Source organism: Rhinoraja longicauda, chromosome 11, assembly GCF_053455715.1.
Source record: "Rhinoraja longicauda isolate Sanriku21f chromosome 11, sRhiLon1.1, whole genome shotgun sequence".
In the NCBI taxonomy this organism is placed as follows: Eukaryota; Metazoa; Chordata; class Chondrichthyes; order Rajiformes; family Arhynchobatidae; genus Rhinoraja; species Rhinoraja longicauda.
The window spans coordinates 23,614,136-23,637,340 of record NC_135963.1 but is presented as its reverse complement, the minus strand read 5'-3'; the positions used below and the strand labels follow the sequence as shown (position 1 = coordinate 23,637,340).

The 23,205-nt window shown below is 40.7% G+C and overlaps 1 protein-coding gene across 2 annotated transcripts in view; it reads left to right on the top strand.

The window, feature by feature from the left end:
• Nucleotides 1-23,205, top strand: part of plpp3 (phospholipid phosphatase 3) — a 109,228-nt gene that overhangs the window by 76,538 nt on the left and 9,485 nt on the right. For both annotated transcript variants that reach the window (XM_078408458.1, XM_078408457.1), the window contains exon 5: nucleotides 21,933-22,109. In XM_078408458.1, coding sequence (XP_078264584.1) covers nucleotides 21,933-22,109 — 177 coding nt within the window. The remainder of the gene's footprint in view (nucleotides 1-21,932; nucleotides 22,110-23,205) is intronic.

The following is a 23,205-nucleotide window of genomic DNA, read 5'->3' as shown; positions in this document are numbered from 1 at the left end:
GTAGCTAATGTTATCCCACTTTTTAAGAAAGGAGGGAGAGAGAAAACAGGAAATTATAGACCAGTTAGTCTGACATCAGTAGTGGGGAAGATGCTGGAGTCAATTATAAAAGACGAAATTGCAGAGCATTTGGATAGCAGTAACAGGATCGTTCCGAGTCAGCATGGATTTACGAAGGGGAAATCATGCATGACTAATCTTCTGGAATTCTTTGAGGATGTAACTAGGAAAATGGACAGGGGAGAGCCGGTGGATGTAGTGTACCTTGACTTTCAGAAAGCCTTTGACAAGGTCCCACATAGGAGATTAGTGTGCAAAATTAGAGCACATGGTATTGGGGGTTGGGTACTGACATGGATAGAAAATTGGTTGGCAGACAGAAAGCAAAGAGTGGGGATAAATGGGTCACTTTCAAAATGGCAGGCAGTGACTAGTGGCGTACAGCAAGGCTCGGTGCTGGGACTGTGAGGAAGATGCTATGAGGTTGCAGGGTGACTTGGACAGTCTGTGTGAGTGGGTGGATACATGGCAGATGCAGTTTAATGTGGATAAGTGTGAGGTTATCCACTTTGGTGGTAAGAATAGGAAGGCAGATTATTATCTGAATGGTGTCAAGTTAGGAAAAGGAGACGTACAACGAGATCTGGGTGTCCTAGTGCATCAGTCACTGAAAGGAAGCATGCAGTTACAGCAGGCAGTGAAGAAAGCCAATGGAATGTTGGCCTTCATAACAAGAGGAGTTGAGTATAGGAGCAAAGAGGTCCTTCTACAGTTGTACATGGCCCTAGTGAGACCGCACCTGGAGTACAGTGTGCAGTTTTGGTCTCCAAATTTGAGGAAGGATATTCTTGCTATTGAGGGTGTGCAGCGTAGGTTTACTAGGTTAATTCCCGGAATGGCGGGACTGTCGTATGTTGAAAGACTGGAGCGACTAGGCTTGTATACACTGGAATTTAGAAGGATGAGAGGGGATCTTATTGAAACATATATATGATTATTAAGGGGTTGGACACATTAGAGGCAGGAAACATGTTCCCAATGTTGGGGGAGTCCAGAAGAAGGGGCCACAGTTTAAGAATAAGGGGTAGGCTATTTAAAACTGAGATGAGGAAAAACTTTTTCAGTCAGAGAGTTGTAAATCTGTGGAATTCTCTGCCTCAGAAGGCAGTGGAAGCCAGTTCTCTGAATGCTTTCAAGAGAGAGCTATATAGAACTCTTAAGGATAGCGGAGTCGGGGTATGGGGAGAAGGCAGGAATGGGGTACTGATTGACGCTGCTTGATAGTTGAATATTTTCTAGTTTTATTTCACTTTTTCAGTATGTGCATTTTTTTGCTTTTTGATTTCACTGCTGTTTCCATTCTGTTTTCTGTTGGACAATAGCCTTCAGCCATCTGATCATTGGATGCATGTTGGTCATAGGCAGCAGTACAAAATGAGCCAACGTAAATCAGTGGGTGGCTTTACATTCTACCAGATTTTCTACTGTCATTGGATCAGATAATAACTGACAGGCTGATTCTTAATTATGTGCTTTCTGCTGCTGCCCAAGACTAATTTCATTTCTACTGCATCTCTAGTCGATATTTTAACATGCCAGGAAATCAGTCATATTCAACCAAATACAACAGGTAGAGATATTGCTGTACGATAATAATTGAATGAGATCTGCTTTGGACGAGCCTATATGAGTTTGTGCAATTTGTTTGGTCATAAATGGTTTTTTAAAAAAGTTTTATTAACACCTAAACTCACTTTAAACTGCAACTAAACAGTTAATATTTGATGGTGCACTTGGAATTCATTCTTCCTTATATCCCAATCATAAAGATGTATCGACTAATTTGAAACGATTAATAAGCACAAATGACTGACTGATTTATGAGCAATGAAGTAATTGCATTATTATTTTAAGGCAATGGTTACTGAATTTGTGTGATTTCCCTTAGTTTTTGTAATGAAACCTGATATGGGGAGGGGGGTGGGGCTGGCCTGAGTTATTGTAATGTTTTGTATTTGTATGCTTCAGTACTCTCGTTCAATTAACAGTGATCAAGACACTTGACAATGGTCACAAAACAAATTAAGTTTCCAGTGCCTATAATTGCATGCAGTTGCATAAACATAGCCTTTCGAACAATGAAATATAAAAGAAGCAAACTACAGCACAGCAATATTCCTGTCAAGGACAAAAGCTGTAGGTTCACGTCTGGCATTTTAGAAAGCACAGATTTGACAAATTCTCTGGTTTATGTTCTGCTTCAACAGCTGATGACAGCCATCAGTTCTATATAACAAAGGCCCTATGGGGCAACATTTACTTTGATGTCATGGATGTTAGATTGTACTGTTAACTCGAGTTATTCTGCTATCAATAATGTTACATTGACAATCCTTCGCCAATCTCTCAACCACTTCTACGATACTTCCTCCTTCTGATTCTGCTCCTACTGATGTACTCTCTCTACTCCAATCTATGTCTAATTCATTTTCCCCACTACAAACAGTCGGAAGAAGGGTCCCGACTCGACTCAGCAGTGCTGGCTCGAAGGGCCGAATGGCCTCCTCCTGCACCTATTTTCTATGTTTTCTCTGTTTCTATGAAAACGTCACCCATCCATTTTCTCCAGAGGTGCCGCCTGACCCGCTAAGTTACTTCAGCACTTTGTGTCAATCATAGCCATTTCAAATAGTTAGTTTTTCTTGTTACTTTTAGTATACTTCAAAACTCGAGGCGTGGACTGGTATTGTTCATGTTTGAGTTATTGTCGATAGCTTAGAAGCTTATCCAAGGCTACAGAAGGACATAGATCAGGTGGGAAGTTGGACAGAGCATTGATACATGCCGAGCAGTGCAGTAATGCACTTTGAGAAGTGAATTGGGGGCAAGACAAATAGAATAAATAATATGGCAATAAGGAATGTTGATGAACAGAGACTTAGCGGTCCAAGGCCATAGTTCCCTGGATACGGGTAGATAGGGTAATGAAGACGGCATATGGCATGTTTGCCTTCATCGATCAGTGCACAGAATTATAAAAGTTACTGGTCCAAGTGGACGTGTTGGGCCCAAACTTCTCCTGCATTGGTGTAGCACCCTCCCCCACTCCCCTCCCCCCTCTCCTTTCCCCCTCCCTCCCCCCCCTCTCCCCCCCACTCTTCCCCTCCCTCCTCCTTCCTCCTCTTCCCCCTCCCTCCTCCTCTTCCCCCTCCCTCCCTCCTCCCCTCCCCTTCTCCTCCTACCTCCACCCCCTCCCCTCCCCCTCTCCCCTCCCCTCCCACCCCCTCCTCTTCCCCCCTCCCCTTCCCCTCCTCCCCTTCCCCTCCTCCCCTTCCCCTCCATCCCCCTCAAACCCCCTTATCCTCCCTCCCTCCTTCCGCCCCCCCTCCCTTCCTCCCTCCCCAGGAGATAGATTTAAACTTTAAAATGTGAATAACTTTAAAAGTATTACACCAATTTCAATGAAACTTCTTCCATTAGCACCAAAGAGATGACAGTGAGTAAGGTGGGCCTAAAATTGCAGCGCTATCGTGTACCGTTTTGGCTTTAGTTCAGGAACAAACAAACAAACAAACGAGAGTTTTAGTATATAGATGTTGTAACTTTATAAAACACTGGTCAATCTACCCTTGGATTATTGAGTTCAGTTCTGGTTGCCATCCTATAGGATTCTGGTTGCACAATCCTATAGTGATTGTGCTGGAGAGAGTGCAAAGGAGGTTCACAAGGACGTTGCTTGGATTGGAGGGCTTTTCGTGGGCTGGAGAGAGATCGGAGAGGCTGGGCTTATTTGCTTTGGATAGAAGTAAACTTAGAGGTGATCTGATATAAATAAATATGGTTATGAGAGGCATTGATGAAGTCAATAGCCAACATCTTTTTCCCTTGTTAGGGATATCAAAAACAAGAAAGCGTAGGTTTAAGGTGAGAGAAAGGAGCTTTAATGGGAAAATTAAGTTTTGTTTTGCAGAGAGTGGTTGGTATCTGGAACTTGCTGCCAGAGGAGGTAGTGAATCCGATTACAATTGCAATGCAGGCTCTTAGACAGACACTTAGGCAAAGCATGGAAAGATATGGCCTTATTGCAGGCAAAATGGTGTTGATCGCCGAAATAGTTGGCATGTTTGTGGTCGGCCTATTTCCGCGCTGTATGACTCTATGATATTGATTTGGCTGTTCAAAGTCTATGGATTATTTAAGCAATAATGATTTGTTTTAGATTTTATTATTGCCAGAAACTTCCTCAAAGGATCTAAAAAGTTGTTGGTATACATTTAATATTTTTTTCCAAACGAGAATAAGGTGCTAATAATTGTAAGCTGAAATCCAAACAGAAAATGCTGATAAAAAGTAGTTGATTAGTCCATAACTGTAAAATATGAGGACAATCAAGATTTTAGTACAACAGATTTTTCTGTTCTGGGTAAAATTTCATCTATTATCCTGTCCTCTTTATCATTTACATGTTACCCTCCAGTGATGATTTACAAAAGCCCAAGGTTTGCTATCACATGTGTGATCTGAAGACACTTCATTGAGTAGCCAGTTTAACGTTTTTCTGTCATCAGTAGCATTGTTAATGGGTTTAAGTGGTCTAACCAAGAGTCAATTATCAGGTTCTTACCCAACTGAGGAGTTCTGCTGCATCAAACATCACGGCTTAATATAAGGTCCCAGTAGACTCATTAAATCTGGCCTGAAACACTTCTGAAAACTGCAAATATTTTGAATTTGAATTAACAACAGAAAATGTTGGAGTTTAACAGCTGCTTTAACAATATGTGTACAGACTAAAAATGCAGGTTTAATGTGTCGTGGATAACACCCTTTAGAGTTGTACTATATCCAGATAATTGGGTGAAAATACATTAGTGATGTGTTTCTGTAAATGGAAGGAATACAATAAGCTGTGAAGATAATGTAAACCTTTTTTTCCGCTAAAGCAATCGACTTGGAAAAAAGCACTGCTATGTGCACATTGAATACAGCTAACAAATAGAATTCCTCCAATTCTTCCACATAATGAATGATAATAGCTATAGCTTTTTCGTTTGTATACTGAGTCTTATCTCCACAGCTCTATGGTTTAACAACTGCTGAATGTAAACAGCCAAAGATGGTGTAATTGGGCCAAATTGACCAGGGGCTTTGGTTTTGTAGTTCTAACAACCATCTCTGACTCTTTAACCCCGTGAGTGCTGAACTACTTTTGTTGAACATTTCTCGAAATATTTCTTTTTGTACCAGAAGATGTCTTTTATGTTGAAACTATTTTTTGATGAACTATTATTTTCATATTTTACTGCGGTAAAATTCCTTTTTAAAGATTGCACTAAAATATGTTCTTCTTTCCATTTCTCGTATGCTGCAGCCATCTTCACCAGGAGGTACAGTCTGCAGGTAGCTCCATCAGTCACATCAACCAGCATTGCTCGCTGGCTGAACCATTCAGGAGTGTACTGAGAATCACATTTTTGTACAATCCTTTCTCATGGGACATAAATTCCCCTCTATACAGTCAGCATATACATTCTTTGAGTGACTGGAAAGCAAAACAAACATTTGACAAATCTGAAATAAAAACAGAAAATACAGGGGGGGGAAAAAACATTTGCAGCAATTATAGAGCAGCAGAGAAAGAAACAGGTATAGTTTAAAGTCAATGACTTTTCAGAAAATTCAACTCCTGCCCCCTACAAATGTTGATGGAACTGCTGAGCTTTTCCAATATTTATGTTCTTACTCTGTGAGCGATGTTGAGGGAATGATTACAGTAATATCTGAGAAAAAAGTTAAAGATGGCAGCAAAAGCTGTGGTTCTTCCAATCTGAGTACTAATATTTTTGGACAATTCTAAAGAATAACTTTATTTATGAAATATATTAAGAAGGAGAAAGTGTTGTGGGTATAGGCACAGGGTGTAGAGTGTCTCCTTTGAGGTTGAAAGGAATGTAGGAGACAATTTAAAGAAATTAGGAAGGCAAAAATGAAGACATGAAATGGGTTTGGCTGGCAGAATTCAGGAAAATCTCAGTATTTTTATAGGTTTTTTAGAACCACGAGGGCAGCTTTGAAAAGAGTAGATCCTTTGAGGGATCAAAAGGGAAATTATGTGTGGAGTCAGGAATATGAGTGGGATCCAAAATGAATACTTCACTTCTTATTGTTATTCACCAGGGAGAAGGACATAGAAACATAGAAAATAGGTGCAGGAGTAGGCACTGCCATTCAATATGATCATGGCTGATCATCCTAAATCAGTACCCCGTTCTTGCGCTGGAGGGTGAAGAGTCAGGGGAGGAGTACGCTGATATTTTGGAACATGTTTCTGTCAGGAAAGAGGAATTATTAGGGATATTAGGCAGATCCAGAAGGTTGGGGCACGTAATGATCCACGGTATGTTGGCAAACTGGATCCAAATTGGCTTGGCATTAGGAAGCAGAGTGTAATGGTCGAGGGATGGTTCAGTGACCTGAAGACTGTAAGTGGTGATGTACCACTGGGATTGATGTTGGGGCCATTGTTGTTTGTCATATATAGAAATTACATGGACGAGAGAGGACTGATTAGCAACGATGATGGCCCAAAAATTTGGTGGAGCAGTAGATACCGAAAAATGTTATGAGAGGATACAGAGCGCCATAGATCAGTTGGAAAGTTGAGTGAAGTGGTGGCAGGTGGAATTTAATCCAGTATAGTGGGAGGTAATGTATTTTTAGATGTCAAATATGTATACAGGGATTTTAGAGTGTCGATGTGCAAAAGGTACTTGGGGTCAAGTTCATAGTTTCATGAATAAGGCCACACAGGGTATTGAAAGAGCCATTTGGCAATCTTGCTTTCATTGGCTCAGGCATTGATTAGAGAGAGCAGGGATGTCATGTTGCAGCTCTGCAGGACATTGGCCAGGCTGCACTAGGAGTATTGTGTAGATTTCTGGTTGCCACAGTGCAGGAAAGATGGGGAGGCATTGAAAAGAGTGCAGCAGAATTTAACCAGGATGTGGCCTGGAATGGCGGGCTTTACTTGCAAGCGGAGATTGGAGGGGGCCTGTTTATTCTCATTGTGGGAATGAGATGACATTGTAGAGGTTAATAAAATTTATGAGGGGCCACAGATGGGGTAGACAGTCAGTCTTTTGTCTATGGTAGGGGGTGCCTGAAACTAGAGGGCATAGGGGAGAAATTTTAAAAAGTTATATGGAGGAGATTATGTGGTGGTTATATGGAGGGAACTGCCCAAAGAAGTGGTGGAGGCAGGTATACATACAATTAAAAGGCACTTGTTCAGGAACGTGGATAGGAAAGAAGCAAAGGGATATGAGCCTAATGCAGGTAAATAGGATTCGTGTAGATAGGTTGACCTGAAAGATTATTTCAGCATTTTCTGTTTTTTTCCCCCAAGATTTCCAGCAACTGCAGATTTTTGATTTCTATTGGGAGCTAGTCTGGGCTTGGTGAGTCAAATAATAATCTCCCGTGATGAATGATTCTCTTTATTTTTACCACTGTGGTAAAGATTTTGAATATGATATGGAATGGCAATGCAGTTGGATTTGGGAGCTTTGTCTTTTGTAGTTAGCTGCTGAGAGACAGTTCAAACCATGAACAAAGATAGTAATTTGGGTAGCAGCTGATTTGACATGCCCTTCATATAATTACTGATAATCTGATTATTCTCTGCAGGTGTAACTTTTACAATTCACAATACTTAAAAGTAAAATACAACTGTAAAGTCCTCATTTGAATCTGATGAAAGATTCGTTCAGCTTTGTAGAAATAATTATATTTCAGATGATTCAACCTGCTTTGCTATTCCAGACTAGGTCTAGACAGACATGTTGCGACAGTTTTGCCAGACCCCAAGTACACACATAGAGCATGTGAGTCTGATGGCATTGCCAAAATCACTCATCTTTACAAAATCCAGCCGATTACAATTTTAAATGCTGCTGACAATGTGGGGCCTCCATTTTGGAAGTAGATCCATTATAAAAAATATTCTTATCTCCAAACAACAGTCTAGGTCTGGCTGATTTTGCAATGATACTGTTTTATTTGAATTTCTGTTGTGAACTATCCTTTGGAGTTCACCAGTTTCTTCTGGTTGACAGTCAATGAAAAAAATTACTCGTAATTAATCATCAGATATGGAAACCGGACAGAGAAATGTAAATTCTTGGAGCTGGTTTACGCGTTACTAATCACCTGAAATCTGATTGGCTTCAATTTCAAAACAGCTTTAGGCTGTGAATTTGTATTTCAGATCTCATTAGGATTTCTCCTTGAATCTGTTAATGGTGTAGGATTAAATTCAGTGAACTGGAATATATGCTGAACTTTTTCTCTATCTGTCACTTTAATGTAGTAATTATTTGAATGCATGGCTCTCAAGTTACCACTGCTTCTTTCACTCAGAGTCATGGAAACATGGAAATAATTATATTTAATAATTACATTAATTGATATTTAATAATTATATTAATAATTAAACAACATGGAAACGGGCCCTTTGGCCCTATTTGTACATGCTGAACAAGATACTCCATCTAGGTATCTTGGGGTCCCATTTGCCCATGTTTGGCCCATATCACTCTAAACCTTTCCTATCCATGTACCTGCCCACATGTCTCTTCATAGATTGAGTATCTTTTGAACTTTTTCATTACATCTGACTGGAGGATTAGCCATTGTGTAATCTACATGTGCAAAGTGTAAGAAATTAGGGAGTATGTTTTACTCCTAATTCTGAATCCTGTCAGCCTTTTACATAATTTTGCAAGAGATTTTGGGGTTGTGAAGCACAAAAGCAGGTCCTGAAGCTCACTGACCTCTTGCAATTTACAGTAGCCAGATAACTTGCCACTTTTGACATGTGGGAGGAAATAAGTATGTGTTAACATGAGTACTCCTAGTTCCATCCACTTACTGCCAACACATTTCACTTACTGAATCCCCTACCTCCAGTGGCTCTTTTTTGTTTGTTTCAAGTCAAATGTGTAGTGTTCCATGTGTCAGAAGGAACTGCAGATGCTGGTTTAAACCGAAGATAGACACAAAAGGCTGGAGTAACTCAGCATGACAGGCAGCATCTCTGGAGAGAAGGAAATAGGTAGTCACCCATTCCTTCTCTCCAGAGTTGCTGCTTGTCCTGCTGAGTTACTCCAGCTTTTTGTGTCTATCTTCGATGTAGTGTTCCATGGTGGTTTGTTTAAAATGTGTATTTCCTTCTTTCTCACTGGAAACTACAATGTTTTTTTCTGTACATTTCAGTTTACTTTTAAGGCCTTAAGAATGTTTAGCAAAATTGCAAAACTTGTGCAGCTTCATTCTCTTGACTTTCCTGCATTAATAATGATGGTTTTATAACTTAAACTTTCAGTTTCATATGCAATGGAACTGAAAGAAGAAATATGGCCCTGGGTGATCCCATCAGCTTACAATAGGAGGTATTGGGACTTTCAACACAACTGGCAGGAATAATGTGCCAAGTAAATCATCTCAGAGCATTTCAGACTAATATTTTCTTTCAGAAATTTTTCCTAGCATTTAAAATTCACATACTTATTTTGTAGACATATTATGGAGAAAAATATAGACATGGTTCGAACGTTATGAGGGAGATTTGTACTAAAAAAGTTAGCTGCACTAAAAAAGTTAAGATCAGTTAATGAGTTACATTTAACTTTTGGTGGCAATCTCCTGACTTATCGCCCAGGATGAGTTCTAAATCATGTGGTGAAAGTTCTCATTACGGAATAGTATTGGACTGAATAACTCAGCATTGTTCTCAGTACACCAGCTGTCACAAGTTCAATGGGTACAAACCGACCGAGGGAGGTTTACTGTGGATTATGTGTACTGAACAGAGGTATTCAATTTATGTCATACTCCTCTATCCCCTGTGGTGTTACACATAGCAAGCCAAAAGCAAATGTTGTCTTCAGGTGAATCAGAGGTAGGGGAATAGGGGGATGAATTGAACAGGGTACACAGATGCAGTTTGGTGTTGATTGAGGTATAGGTGGTTCTCTCTGGTGCAGACTGAAGAGTGAGCAGACAAGGGCAGTACAGTGTCACACTTGGCAGCAGAATGTAGTAGAAGCATGCATAGTTTATGTAGGCAGCTTCCATTATAAATGGGGGCACAGGAATTTATAAATGAAAACTTGATAAGAAATGCATGCAGATAAAGGATTTTTGTTTGAATTAATATTTTAAATTGGCCTAGGAATTTATTGCTGCCCAGAGAGGCTCATTAATCTGATGCCAATGACTGTTTTCAGGCATGTGAATTTTCCGCCTTTCCGCAGATTTCTGCGTTTTAAAAAATCCATTTTCTGCGCTTTTTGCATGATTTCCATGTTTTTCACTTTGCCAAAATCGCGGTTACCAATGGAGAAATCGGATCAAAAAAAAAGAAAAAAAGAGAGAATAAACGATGTATAGCAGCGTTTCTGAACCGGGGTTCCCCAGAACACTAGGATTCCGCTAGAGGTCGCTAGAGATTCCGTGAGAAACAGCCGCCAATCATTGAAATCCGGACAAAATTACGAGAGCCCACTTGAAATCCCCGCACCCTGGAAGTCTCCCCGAAAATGTGACACCTAGGCTGGGCAAGGCAGCCAATCTCTACCTCATCGGGACTTCCATGGCCGATCGGTGGGATGCTTACCTTACATGCCTGTGTTTTGGATGTGGGCCCACCACTTGAAAATTCAGTAGTGTCCAAGTAACTACTGAACCAGCTGCACCAGTGCAAGTCGGATGGGGATATATAGGGCCAGGTCTAGCTTGAGTTGGGTGATAGGGGGAGGAGGAGTTTTGAGGACAAAGGGATTTGGGGGTGGCATGGAATGGAAAGGGTTTTCGGGTGAGGGTTATCTGACCAGTGATGTTGAGGCCTGGTAAGGCTCTGGTAAGAAGTGTGGGGTGTCACTTAAGGAGATCTCAAACTTAAGGATTTCTTGATTAGAATGGATGTCAAGGTTTATGGGGAGAAGGCAGGAAAATGGGATTAGGAGGCAAAGATCAGTCATGATTGAATGGCAGAGTAGACTCGAGGGGCCGAATGGCCTAATTCTACTCCTATAAAACTTGTGAGACGTGCATAGGTTATAAAGGAATGCAGTTGGTGACTTAGGACTCCTAGGTCAGAGATGGGGCCCATGAGAGTGATAGGTGTGTGGTTTTGGGCAAAGAGTACAGGGGTTATTTGGGATATAGTTTGGATTGGTGAGGGGATGCCAAAGGAGAATGGATAAGAAAAAAGTTCACCCTTTGAATAACTCAGGAGGCCCCTTTTAAATCCCAGTGCTGCTGACTAAGCAGTAGTGTTGCAATCTGCTAGGGCTAAGTACACAGGACCGTGCAAATGGAATTTTCTCTTTTTTTTTCTTCTTTTTTCTTTTTTTTTAATCAAAATTATTTATTCAAATATTAAAATAATATATACAATACAATAAAACCAAAACAGAACCCACCACCAGAATACTATACAAACAAATATACCAATTGAAACTATTATACAATTATATTACAATCCCCATCCAGGATACATCCAATCCCCCGCGGTGCCCAGCGGTCCCGGAAATCCTCCAGGGGGCCCGTGGACAGCGCGTAGTCCCTCTCCAACACCACCCTGGAGCGGATGTAACCCCGGAAAAGGGGTAGGCAGCTGGCTCGGGCAGAGCCCGCTTCCGCCTGGCGCCGTGAGTCGCGGATGGCCAGTTTGGCCAGGCCCAGGAGCAACCCAACAAGGACATCTTCGGCCCTACCCTCTCCCCTACGCACAGGGTGTCCAAAGATGAGGATGGTGGGTGAAAAGTGCAGCCAAAAAGCAAGGAGCAGCCCCTTTAGATATTGGAACAGGGGCTGCAACCTCACACACTCCATGTACACGTGGTACACAGACTCTTCCAACCCGCAAAAGCTGCAGGCGGCTGGCGAGTCTGTGAACCGCGCGAGGAACAGGTTGCAGGGGACTCCTCGGTGCAATACCTTCCACCCCAGGTCCCCGATGGAGAGGGGCAGAATCCCTGCGTAGAGGGACCCCCACCGCGGGGCCCACTCGCGACCGGAAGGCAACACCGACCACCACTTAGTGTCCGGACGGTGGACCAGGGCGAGGAAGTGCAGGGTGTGGAGGAGGAGCCCGTACAGGACACGCCTCCCTGCGTCTCGGAGGGAGATGAAGGGTGTCGAGGAAATGCGGCTCATGTTATGTGGGACCAGCTCCCGGGAAGGATTTTTCTCATTGGAGGTGCAGTCATCCAGGTGAACAGAGGGTATTCCATCACACCCCTGACTTGTGTCTCGTAGGCGATGGAAATGCTGTGTGTATCAGAAGGCAAGTCATTCACCACAAAATTCGGCACGGTGGCGCAGCGGTAGAGTTGCTGCCTTACAGCGAATGCAGCGCCGGAGACTCAGGTTCGATCCTGACTAAGGGGGCCGTCTGTATGGGTGACGTTTCGGGTCAGAACTCTTCTTCAAACTGGGCAGCCTGGGCTGGGGCTTCAGCCAGTCTGAAGAAGGGTTCCAACCTGCAACGTCACCCATCCTATTTTTCCAGAGATGCTGCCTGACCCGCTGAGTTACTCCAGCATTTTGTGTCTCTCTTCATGATTAAATTATAGTTGTGATTAAATTATAGTTAATTGTATTTTTCCTCTTCAACAGATTACATGCGTCATTTTCCAACTGTCAATAACTGTTAATACTAATGTTGAAATAACTCTAATAAAAAAAACAAGCTTTCTAGCCCGGTACTGTTTAGAAAACCAGCAGGAATATTTTTGAAATCCGTAAATGGGCGTGGACAAGATGTCTTTTTTAATTCATTGCTGGATCCCACTTTTCCTTCCAACCCAGAATGATGGGATGAATTGTGTCTTTGAGGTGCAAGGGTTAAATATGGAATTATTTTCAAAACCGTAAACATGGTTTCTCGAGGCCATGAACCTACAGAGATAACTCTGTCATAATTCAGTTAGTTGACAGCACTGTTCAGAGCAAGGGTATCAGATGTTACACCATTGCATTTTAAGGTTCCCAAATGTTGTCAGAGTTAATATAACAAAGAGGAAAATGCACATTCCATTAAACTTACACATTACCTGGACTACGTGGGTCATTGGAACAGACACTGAGGGTAGTTAAATTTATCATTCAAACTTTGGTATATTTTATGATTGTGTTTCTACCTTCCACCTGTTTAATTGAAGAATGTAAATAGTGTTTGGGTTTTTGCAGATTCATAGTAACTAAATGAATGATCATTTTCATCAGAGCTACTCCAACTCCGTCAATTCTCAGTGATTCTCTTTCCAGTCACCAAGTGTCTAAAAATAATACAACAGGATACAAAATAATATAATATGCTAAGATAGCTAATAAACACATGGCTCTTACACACCGACCCCTAATCGTTCTAAGTATATAGTGAAACACTTACTAATAAACATTAAAAGGAGCCATAAAAAGCTTCACAAATAATCAAAATAAAGCATGCACTATATGTTGGTATCTAATCTACATTAGTGATTCTTCAATCTTTAAGGCCACCAGTCTTTGCTGTACTCGGGTATCAGCTTCTAGAAGCAGACATATCTTCGTTATCGGTCTTTCAAAGATGTTGCTCTTAGTCTGAAGTCGAACTGTGCGCACAAAAACTTGTGCATCTGGTAGGGTCTTCAATATTTTGCCCATTAGCCAGGATCTTCATCATTCTTCTTCTCTTCCAGCTTAAGAAGCGGTCTGCTGTTAGTCCTCTTGATGCTTCATCTGCAGGATTTTCTGTTTGCTACAAATGTTTGAAAGCGTTTGGTTTCGTTATTGATGTACTTAGGCACCGTTGTGCTATCGGTCCAGAAGACGGATTTGTCCCGTTGAAGCTGTAATTCTTTTTGCAGCATTGTGTCAACTCTGACAGCCAGGACTGCAGCTGTAAGCTCCAGTCTGGGAATCGTCATTTGTTTAAATGGTGGCAATCTGGCTTTCTCTTGCCTGAAAGGTAATTCTAGACAATAGTGTCCATCTTCCACTGTGCTCTGGTTTCTCAGTTCACCAGCCAAGGTAGTTCCATTTGTAACAGAGATTTCTGGATAGTAATTTTCAGTTTTGCTGGTGATGGATTCATTAAGTTTTCCACCATCGACAAAAACTGTAGTTTTCTCTGTGGAACTAGTTTTTTCAGCAATTACTTTGGTTGAAACTTCTTCAAGGTGTGCTGGGTTTTCTGGTGCAGGATCCCCTGAAGTTTCCAGTTTTATTATTTCTTGATCTGAAGATTGACAATTTTCTGATGCTACTTCAACTGAATTTAACAGCAATCCATTCTCCTCCAGCACTTCGTACGGTGGTTGTGGATCAACTGCTTCATCATACACAGTCAGTTTAATATCTGGTATTAGTTCAGAGTTGGTCTCAGTCATCTCTGTGCTCAGACAAGTATTTTCAGGACCAGATTCTCCAGCCAATGGATCAGCTTGGACGACTTTGGAGGAGATGCAGGTTTCATCACCGGCCCAAATATGCCCACACATTTGAGGTGGGAGAACAGCATCACTCGCACTTGGCTTTTCCTTCTGTTCTGTATGCTCTGGTTTATTTTCCTTGTCCTTTTGTCCAATGTGAAGTAATTCAGGATGATCTTTTTGCACCTGTGCTTCTACAGATTTTGCAGTCGTTGCAAAACTGCTTTTGGCTGTTTGTGGCTTTTCTCTTGCCTTGTCAAAGGTAGGGCCTTTGTCAGTTCCTCTTTTCAAATAAGACTTCATCCCAACAGATACTATCGAGCTGTTTCTTGATTTCATAGCATTAAGTACCTTGAGCCTTGTCTTGGTTGCTGCCATTGCAGCATCTAGTTCCATCGTTCCTTCCGTCTTCTCAGCTTTTCCTTCTTTCTCTTCCATTCTTCCATTTCCAATTGTCTTCTCCTGTTCTTCCTCCATTTCCTCTTGCTCTTTCTCCAATTGTTCTTCTTGTCCCTCAATCTCGTCAATCTCTTCAATGAACAATTCTATGTCTTTCAATTGTTCAACTCGTTTCTTCTCAGTTGTTTTCTCGTTTCTTTCTTCTCTTTCATTTTCAACTGTCCTTTCTTCTGTTTTTCTTGTTCTTCTTCAATCTCACGCTGGCTTTTCAGGGTTGCAACCCATTTCAAGACATAAGAGAACTTTGAAGTTCCACAAAATGAAGGAAAAAAAAATTTCCGTTATGAAATCCATTCTGATGTCGCCACCTTGTGGCTGAATATTAGATTTAAGTACAAGCATACTTGTACGTCAATACCCTTTAAGAAGTGTTGATGTAAAGTTGTATCTTTCACAAGAATTCAAAACAAACTGATGACTAGCGATGCTCAAGGTCACCTTTTTGTTCTCAGCATTTCCACCATTTTTCAGTCGCAGCTTTGTAATACGACTTCTGGAAAAAACAGCTTTTCCAATAGGGCTTAATGCTGTACTCACTGGTTTTCGAAGTTTTCAATCTTCGTTAGTCAGATCAACGCAGGCAGTGACCCTGATCAGTCTGTATTCGGCTTCAAGGTTTTTGCAAGCTCCAGTCTCCCTCCTAGAGCCAATTATAACTTTAAATGATTCTTTAGAGACAGGCCTACTTAATCTTCAAGACGTTTCAGTTTAATTAGTCGTTTATTGAAGTAGTAATACAAACCAATAGTATATCTCTAGTCATAGATCTGGTAAGAATTTGTATCTTGCCATAGCTCCTTCGTGTCTAATGCATAACATCACTGCCTTCCTAATTATACTCATAATTCTGGCTCCTCCCCTGGCTCCTCCCAGTCCATATGCCCAGATATGTGAGATATGAGTATTCATCTCACGACAACCCCTAAATGTCCAAACATAATACATCAGGATACAAAATAATATATGCTAAGATAGCTAATAAACACAAATGGCTCCTACAGCGCTCTTTGCTCAGTTATCTGGTGCATTGCCCCCTAATTCAACTATGTCACAAATGCACTGCATTCCTCTTGATCCAGCGTCTCCATCAATTTCTTGAAATTGATGAGATCTTTCTCCTTTCCACAGTCTTTCTCCCTTCCACAGTTGTTCAGAGACTCCATAGTATGAGTTTGTTTCCAATGGTATTGTGGATCTGCTGGTACGAGCTGTCCTGATTCTAAAACAGCGCTACGTATTGCTGCAGGTAGATGGGCAAGAACAAGGCTCTGCACTTGAAGCGGATGCAAAGGTCTTTGACAGCAAGTTGAGCGATATCCCCTTGGCTGTTGAATTTCAGTATAGTTTAGTTTGTAGTCACGTGTACCGAGGTACTGCAAAAAGCTTTTTTTATTGCTTGCTATCCACTTGTGAAGTGTTGTGAAAGTATTGGAATGTCCCTGATATGCAAAAGTATCAAAAAAGATTAAAAACTATTATGCATCAATGAAATAATTATACAAACTAATAATTTAAGAAAAAGATCTTCATGAACAAAACACAAAATCTCTCCTAAACAAGTAAAGGCAATGGTAGTGAGTATGACCACATAAGGACATCAAGGTTGAGTGTAGTAGTGGCGTTGGCGGTAAGCAGGTAGGGACAGTGTCCGATGCTTAAGACTGTGATCTACATATGTAGGTCTACATATCTACTGAATTAATTTTTTTTAATTTCAAAAATAAAATTTATTCAGAATAGAAAATATATAAAAAGCAAACTGCAAAAAATCTTCATACATTCTCAGTGTCTAGTGTTTAAACAAAACATCCTTGCTACTCATGGCCCCCTGTGGTGATATTTCTTCTCAGAAACGAGGGGTGTCCCCACAGGACTCTGCTCCTCGATGCCCAAAGTAGTAAAACACTTTTGCATTTATTTATTTTTTTAACTTTATTCAGCATTAAAAATATATCCAAAATAAATTTCAAAAATTCCATCATAAGTTCTCAGTGTCTATCATTCAACTGTGTCATACTCAGTACTATTCGCACCTATCTTTAAACAAAACGCCCTTGTAACTAGTGGCCCCCTCGAGGTGATGTCTCTTCCCTTGTTTGAGGTGTGTTCCCATCGGACTCTGCCTCTCAGCGTTCAGCAGCGGGAGGACCCTCGACTGGTCTGCCCCAACAGTCTTGGCATTGGCTGCACCACGCGTCAGTGAGTTCCTTAGCACGTACTTCTGCAGCCTGGAATGGGCCAGTTGGCAACGTCCCCCAACGGACATCTCGTTCTGCTGGGAGGCCAACAAGTTTCGGGCAGACCAAAGAGCATCTTTCACCGAGTTGATGATCTTCCAGCTCCACTTGAGGTCTGTCTCCAAATGTGTCCCTGGGAACAGTCTGTAAATTAGAGAGTCTTCTATTACGAAGCTGTTTGGGTTGAACTGTGACAAAGACCCTTGCATCCTTCTCCAGATCCTATTGCATTTATTGCATCAAGCATCCAATTTTAATAAAAAATGTAACTGGTATATACACTCACAGATGAAGATCATTGCATTTCTTTGACTCATGGTGAGCACAGGTATCTTTTGAATTATAAATACCAAATACCCTTTAAGATTTTAGAAGGGCATATAGCGGCTTTCATAAAGTAGGCTCTCCAGTTTAAAAAAAAGTAGATGACACTCTGTTCCACATTTTTAATGAGATTTCAATGACAGAAACATTTATAACTTTCTCCACAGCTGTTTGCAGTCCATGCAATCTGCCAGTGGTTAGTCAAGGCATTGAGAGTTGTTGATTGTTTCATGGACCAAATGTGAATCATTAAGCATATACTTTTTAAACATGCGTAGTGCTTTAGCAGGATATACTGTACTTAACTGGTGGCAGAAAACTCAACATTTTTGGGATGGGAGTTTTCTTAGCACGCACTATCGATATAAACAATCATCTTTTCCGCTGGGACATCTGAAATGTAATGAGTTCAATTCTGCGTCTGCCTCTTCCTCCAGCTTGTACAGGAAGACAGCAATTTGCTGGAGTGCATTCCTGTGTTTGTGGTCTTACCCTACCTATCTAAACGAACTTACCTTTGCTTTTTTTGACTTGTGAGGAGAGTGCTAGGCTTCCTGTTACCTCTTACCATTGTGTCCCCACATTTCCACAGGAATTGGCAGGAAAGCCCAGCCTTTAAATTGCTGATAAAAAAGCCATGGGATAAATTCTGTAGAGACTAAACTCCCCTCCCCCATGTTTGCAACTGTAAAACCATCTGCATCTCAGTAGTGGGATTACTGTTCATTGTTTTCTTCGTTCATTGCATTATCAAACCTCAGACTATTGCCCAAAGCTTTCAATTAACTAACCGTAGGCTGCTGCTGCAGTACGCCTTATTTATTTCTGGTTGATGTATATATGAGTAACATGAAAGACTAATCATTTGTGGATTACAACAGTAATGGTTGTCAAAGTTGTGGGAACTTTGAAACTCTGCATGTCCTAACATTTTCACACAAATCCTCCCAAAGTGCAAAGCAAAAGCAAATAACTGTCCGGGCAAAGCGCATGGGTGCCCAAGCACTATTCAAGGTCATTTAAATGGATTGTGAATGCCCGTAACAATGAGATGAGTGAGCCCAACTATTCCAATTTCTTAATGTGTCATTAAAGTAGCATTGAGGTGCCATGTCAGCACTTGCAAAGGGGCTATCACACAGGCTTTCTGTCCTGGGCATCCTCCATCGTCAGAGTGAGGCCCGGCGCAAATTGGAGGAACGGCACCTTATATTTCGCTTTGGTAGCTTACACCCCAGCGGTATGAACATTGACTTCTCTAACTTCAAATAGCCCTTGCTTTCCCTCTCTCTCCATCCCCTCCTCCTTCCCAGTTCTCCCACCAGTCTTACTGTCTCCGACTACATTCTATCTGTCCCGCCCACTCCCCTGACACCAGTCTCGACCCGAAAGGGTCTCGCCCCAAATTAACACCCATTCCTTCTCTCCAGAGTTGCTGCCTGTCCCGCTGAGTTACTCCAGCATTTTGTGTTTACCTTCGATTTAAATCAGCATCTGCAGTTCTTTCCTACACATCCCAGCCATTTAGCTTAGTTGAGACATGCAGCATTGAAACAGGCCCCTTGGCTCACTGAGTCCTTACTGACCATCGATCACCCGCTCACACTAGTTCTATGTTATCCCATATTCTCATCCACTCCCGACACACTATGGATAATTTACAGAGCGCAAGTAACCTACAAACCCACATGACTTTGGGATGTGGGAGGAAACCAGAGCACCCAAAGGAAACCCATACAGTCTCATGGAGAATGTGCAAATTCCACAGTCAGCACCTGAGGTCAGGATCAAATCCAGGTCTCTGGTGCTGTGAGACAGCAGCCTTACTGGTTGCACCACTGTGCTGCCCTAATATGAGATAACTGTAGAATTGATCCATTGCCAAGCTCGACTAGACATAGTTAAACATAGTGTTAATCAAAAATCAGTACTGAAACTGGAGCCGTTCTGTTTTTTAGTTTTGCTTGAGTTTGACAGTTGAAGGGTACTGTGTGTTCCTTGTACTCCTATTATAATCTGCAAGTACAGCCAAGGAAGTTAGTAATGGCAAGTGAATTATATTCTATTGCAAACCGGCAACATTGAGAGCGTAATGGCCTTGTGTTAACAGTATTGCCCGAAAGGAATACTCCAAGATAATGCTTTACAAATGGTCTTTTCCTTCAATATTCATCTACAAAAATATATTATAGGACCCATAAGAAAATACTGTACATGGCTGGTTTCCTCAATGAAGTCATCAGTATCCTATGTTTGCATTAACCTTGGCTTCCTGCACTCCCTCTATATTTCTTCTCTAGTTTCCCGAAACCATACACTTAATGTAAGGATATGCAGATTGTTTGCAGACCTCAATCAGAATTGCTATGAGCTACAATCTAGGAGGTTTATGACAGGTGTTTAGAGCACTTATCCCGCCGGTCTCATTGGTTTGTTTGCCATTAGTACCCACAGCATTGTGGCTCAGATGTGGAGGGTAGATTATAGGAAATGAACCAATCTCATGTATCTGTTGATTTTTCACTGTTCCACAAGGACAACCATCCATCTTGTAATATAGAAAATTTGCTAAGCAACAATAAAATGCATAGCAAGGTCTTTCTTTAAGCTTTACCTCAGGCAGGTCTAAATTCTACTTTAAGTAATACGTATCTTACTTTCAGGGTTTTATATTTAAATTTAATTCAGCTATTTTATATATTAAATGCCTATCTTACTGTTCTTTGTTCCTTTCCATGTGGCCAAGATTAATTGTTATAGAATACATTTTATTTGAGGGCTAATCTCTTAATGAACCTATTGTAGAAAATACACAGATTTGAAGTGGATATTCATACTGAGTGTGTAATAATGGTAAGAAATAGAAGCTATGCACAAGAGGCATGCAGAAATCAGGAAAATATTAGTTTATTTCTGTGGTGTGATATATTTTGTGTGGTCCAGGCTATTTTTTCCCAAATTAGTTCTTATTTATTTATTTATTTATTTATTTAATTAATTTTATGTAGATGAAGCACTCCAATGATCTAAACAGGAACTGACTGCAAAACCATGTTGTATCAAGATGACAGAAATATTTGTGCAAATGTTTTTTGTTAACTTTGATTATTACACATTGCTACAGTCACTTGTCTGGGTACACGCAGTAACATAAAAAAAACTCTCCTTAAATTAGGGTCTCCAGTGTGAGGCAATGCTAAGTAGTAAGTATCCTTACTATTTGCGGAGTTAAATTTGTACATCTGTTTCTGGACACTTTGTTCCATTAACTATGAGTACTTCAAAGTGTGGTTATAGTGATTAAACTTTCCTTTAGAATTTATGATTACTACACATTTATGGATGCCAAGTCTTGCCATTTCTTTGTTTAGATTGTTATTGTTAACAGTACAATAATTAATGCAACCGGCATGGCCTGGTTTCTAATTCTGGGATCACCAACATCTGAATTGTATCTGAATATAATTTTGAAGAGGTTTGTGGAATGCACAGGAATGGAACAATCTGTCTCCAGGGTGAAACATTTTTGGAACAAGAAGAACCAGCTGTACACTGTATAAGTGCATCTTGTCAGTCAATTGTGGAACTGATTAGTGAGCAGAGGTCTTGGCCAAAAATATGAAAAATTGTTAGGAGTGGTGATGAGAAGAAATTAAAATAAATAATCAAATGAGGTATGAGCTATTTTCATGCAGGCGTAGAAACTATATGCTGAAGTAAAACACACATATGTGAATTCAAATTTTGAACTATGAAAATTTACCAACAATCTTTACTGCTCAAATTACTTCCATAATACTGCGTGACTGCACGAATGTAATGGAGCTTTATATATGACAAATGTAATCTTGGTGACTGGATGGCAGCAGGAACATTGGAACTAAGGGTGTCTTGCTTTCAATTAAGAAAACAAGCAAATTAACAAAATATCTCAAACTACTGAGGGTAAATAAAAATAAAATTCAAAATATTTAAAGGTTTGAAATATTTATATTGAATAGTGTAATGCTAAATTTCCATGCTCATTGAGAGATTTTCAATATTAACAATAGCAGTCTTTTAAAGAGAGACACATGAAACTGCAGATGTTGGAATCTGGAGCAAAAAAGAAACTGCTAGAGGAACATGATTAGTATGGGTGTTAAAAGAGTTTTCGGGGAGAAGGCAGGAGAATGGGGTTAGGAGGGAGAGATAGATCAGCCATGATTGATGGGCCGAATGGCCTAATTCTACGCCTATTCCTTATGACTTTATAACTCAGCAGGTCAGGCAGCATCGATGGAGGCAGAGGGATAGTTGACATTTCGGGTTGAGACCCTGGATTACCTTTGTTGTGTCTCGTCTGTTTTTCGGATTAGACTTTGCAAAAATGACAAATGAATAAAAAAGCAACACTAACTTCAGAAACTAACTGCCCCTTTCATTATCTCTTCAGTTTTATCTGCAGGCTCGCTTCACATGGAGAGGAGGCCGACTCCTTCGACCCCTGCTCCAGTTCACCCTGGTGATGATGGCTTTCTACACTGGTCTGTCTCGAGTTTCAGACCATAAGCATCATCCCACAGACGTTTTGGCCGGCTTTGTGCAGGGAGCCCTGGTGGCTTATTTCATTGTAAGTATTATGTCATTGTATTTTACAATCTTTCCGAGAAAAAAAATAATTTGTGTTTAAAGTTTCAAAAGCAGCTCTTAAATGGCCATGATTCAACAATTCAAATCCGACTCGTAATGATTGCAGCCGCCCTGGAAATCGAGAGCAGAGGAAGTGGAGAGTGGAAATTATTATCTACTCTGGTTAACCTGCCAATTTCTTTCTATGAGAAAGTATTCATACTTCAAAATGTGTGCTTATCATTCTCCGGATAGGTTGATTACAGTTTTTGTTAGTTCAGGTCAGGATTAAATAAGAGTACAGCCCTGCATTCAGTCAGTTGTAACACTATAACTTGTACTGGAGAAAGGCATTACAAAGAAAAAAAAACAAGCAGCAAAAATTCAAACTTTGACTTCTGCCTTTGTCTTTGAATCGGTTGTCAACATCAGAGCACCAGTCTCCTGCTATTATACATCTTTCTCTGTCTTGGTAGTGAGGCTGAAAATACTTAAGAGCAAGATTTTACCAAAAATGATAGCAAATAACAAACATCTTGATGTGGTTTAAGTTGAATCCACATATTTCTATAAACTAATAACATTTACATAGAACCACTAACCTATTCCATCACCTTAAAGTGGCACATGGATATTTAACTGTTTCCCATAAGTTACTGACTGCAGTATGAGCTTGTCCACTGAAACATTTAGTATATGAGTTTGGATAAAAATATCTCAAGAATCCAATACATTGAAGGCATATTGGAACAGTAGCAGCTTCTAAGTATATAATGCACTTACAGATTGGAACATGACATTAAATACCCACTTACATTAAAACTCCACGACTGGGAGATTGCACTTCACTGAACTGCTGGAGGTGCCCATTAGTAGTTCAAGGCAAAGGCAAGACCATGAAAGAAAGATTAGGACCATGGAATTGGGATTTAGATCAGTCATGTACACTTCATAGCTACACTTTATGTCCATTTCCTGCACACACCCCGTGAATATAGTAGCTGAGATTCCACAGAAAGCTTGTGCAGAAATTATTATTATTTGATGCATTGTAGGAGTGTGCCATTGCACAAACACATGTGTCTTCAAAAGAAATA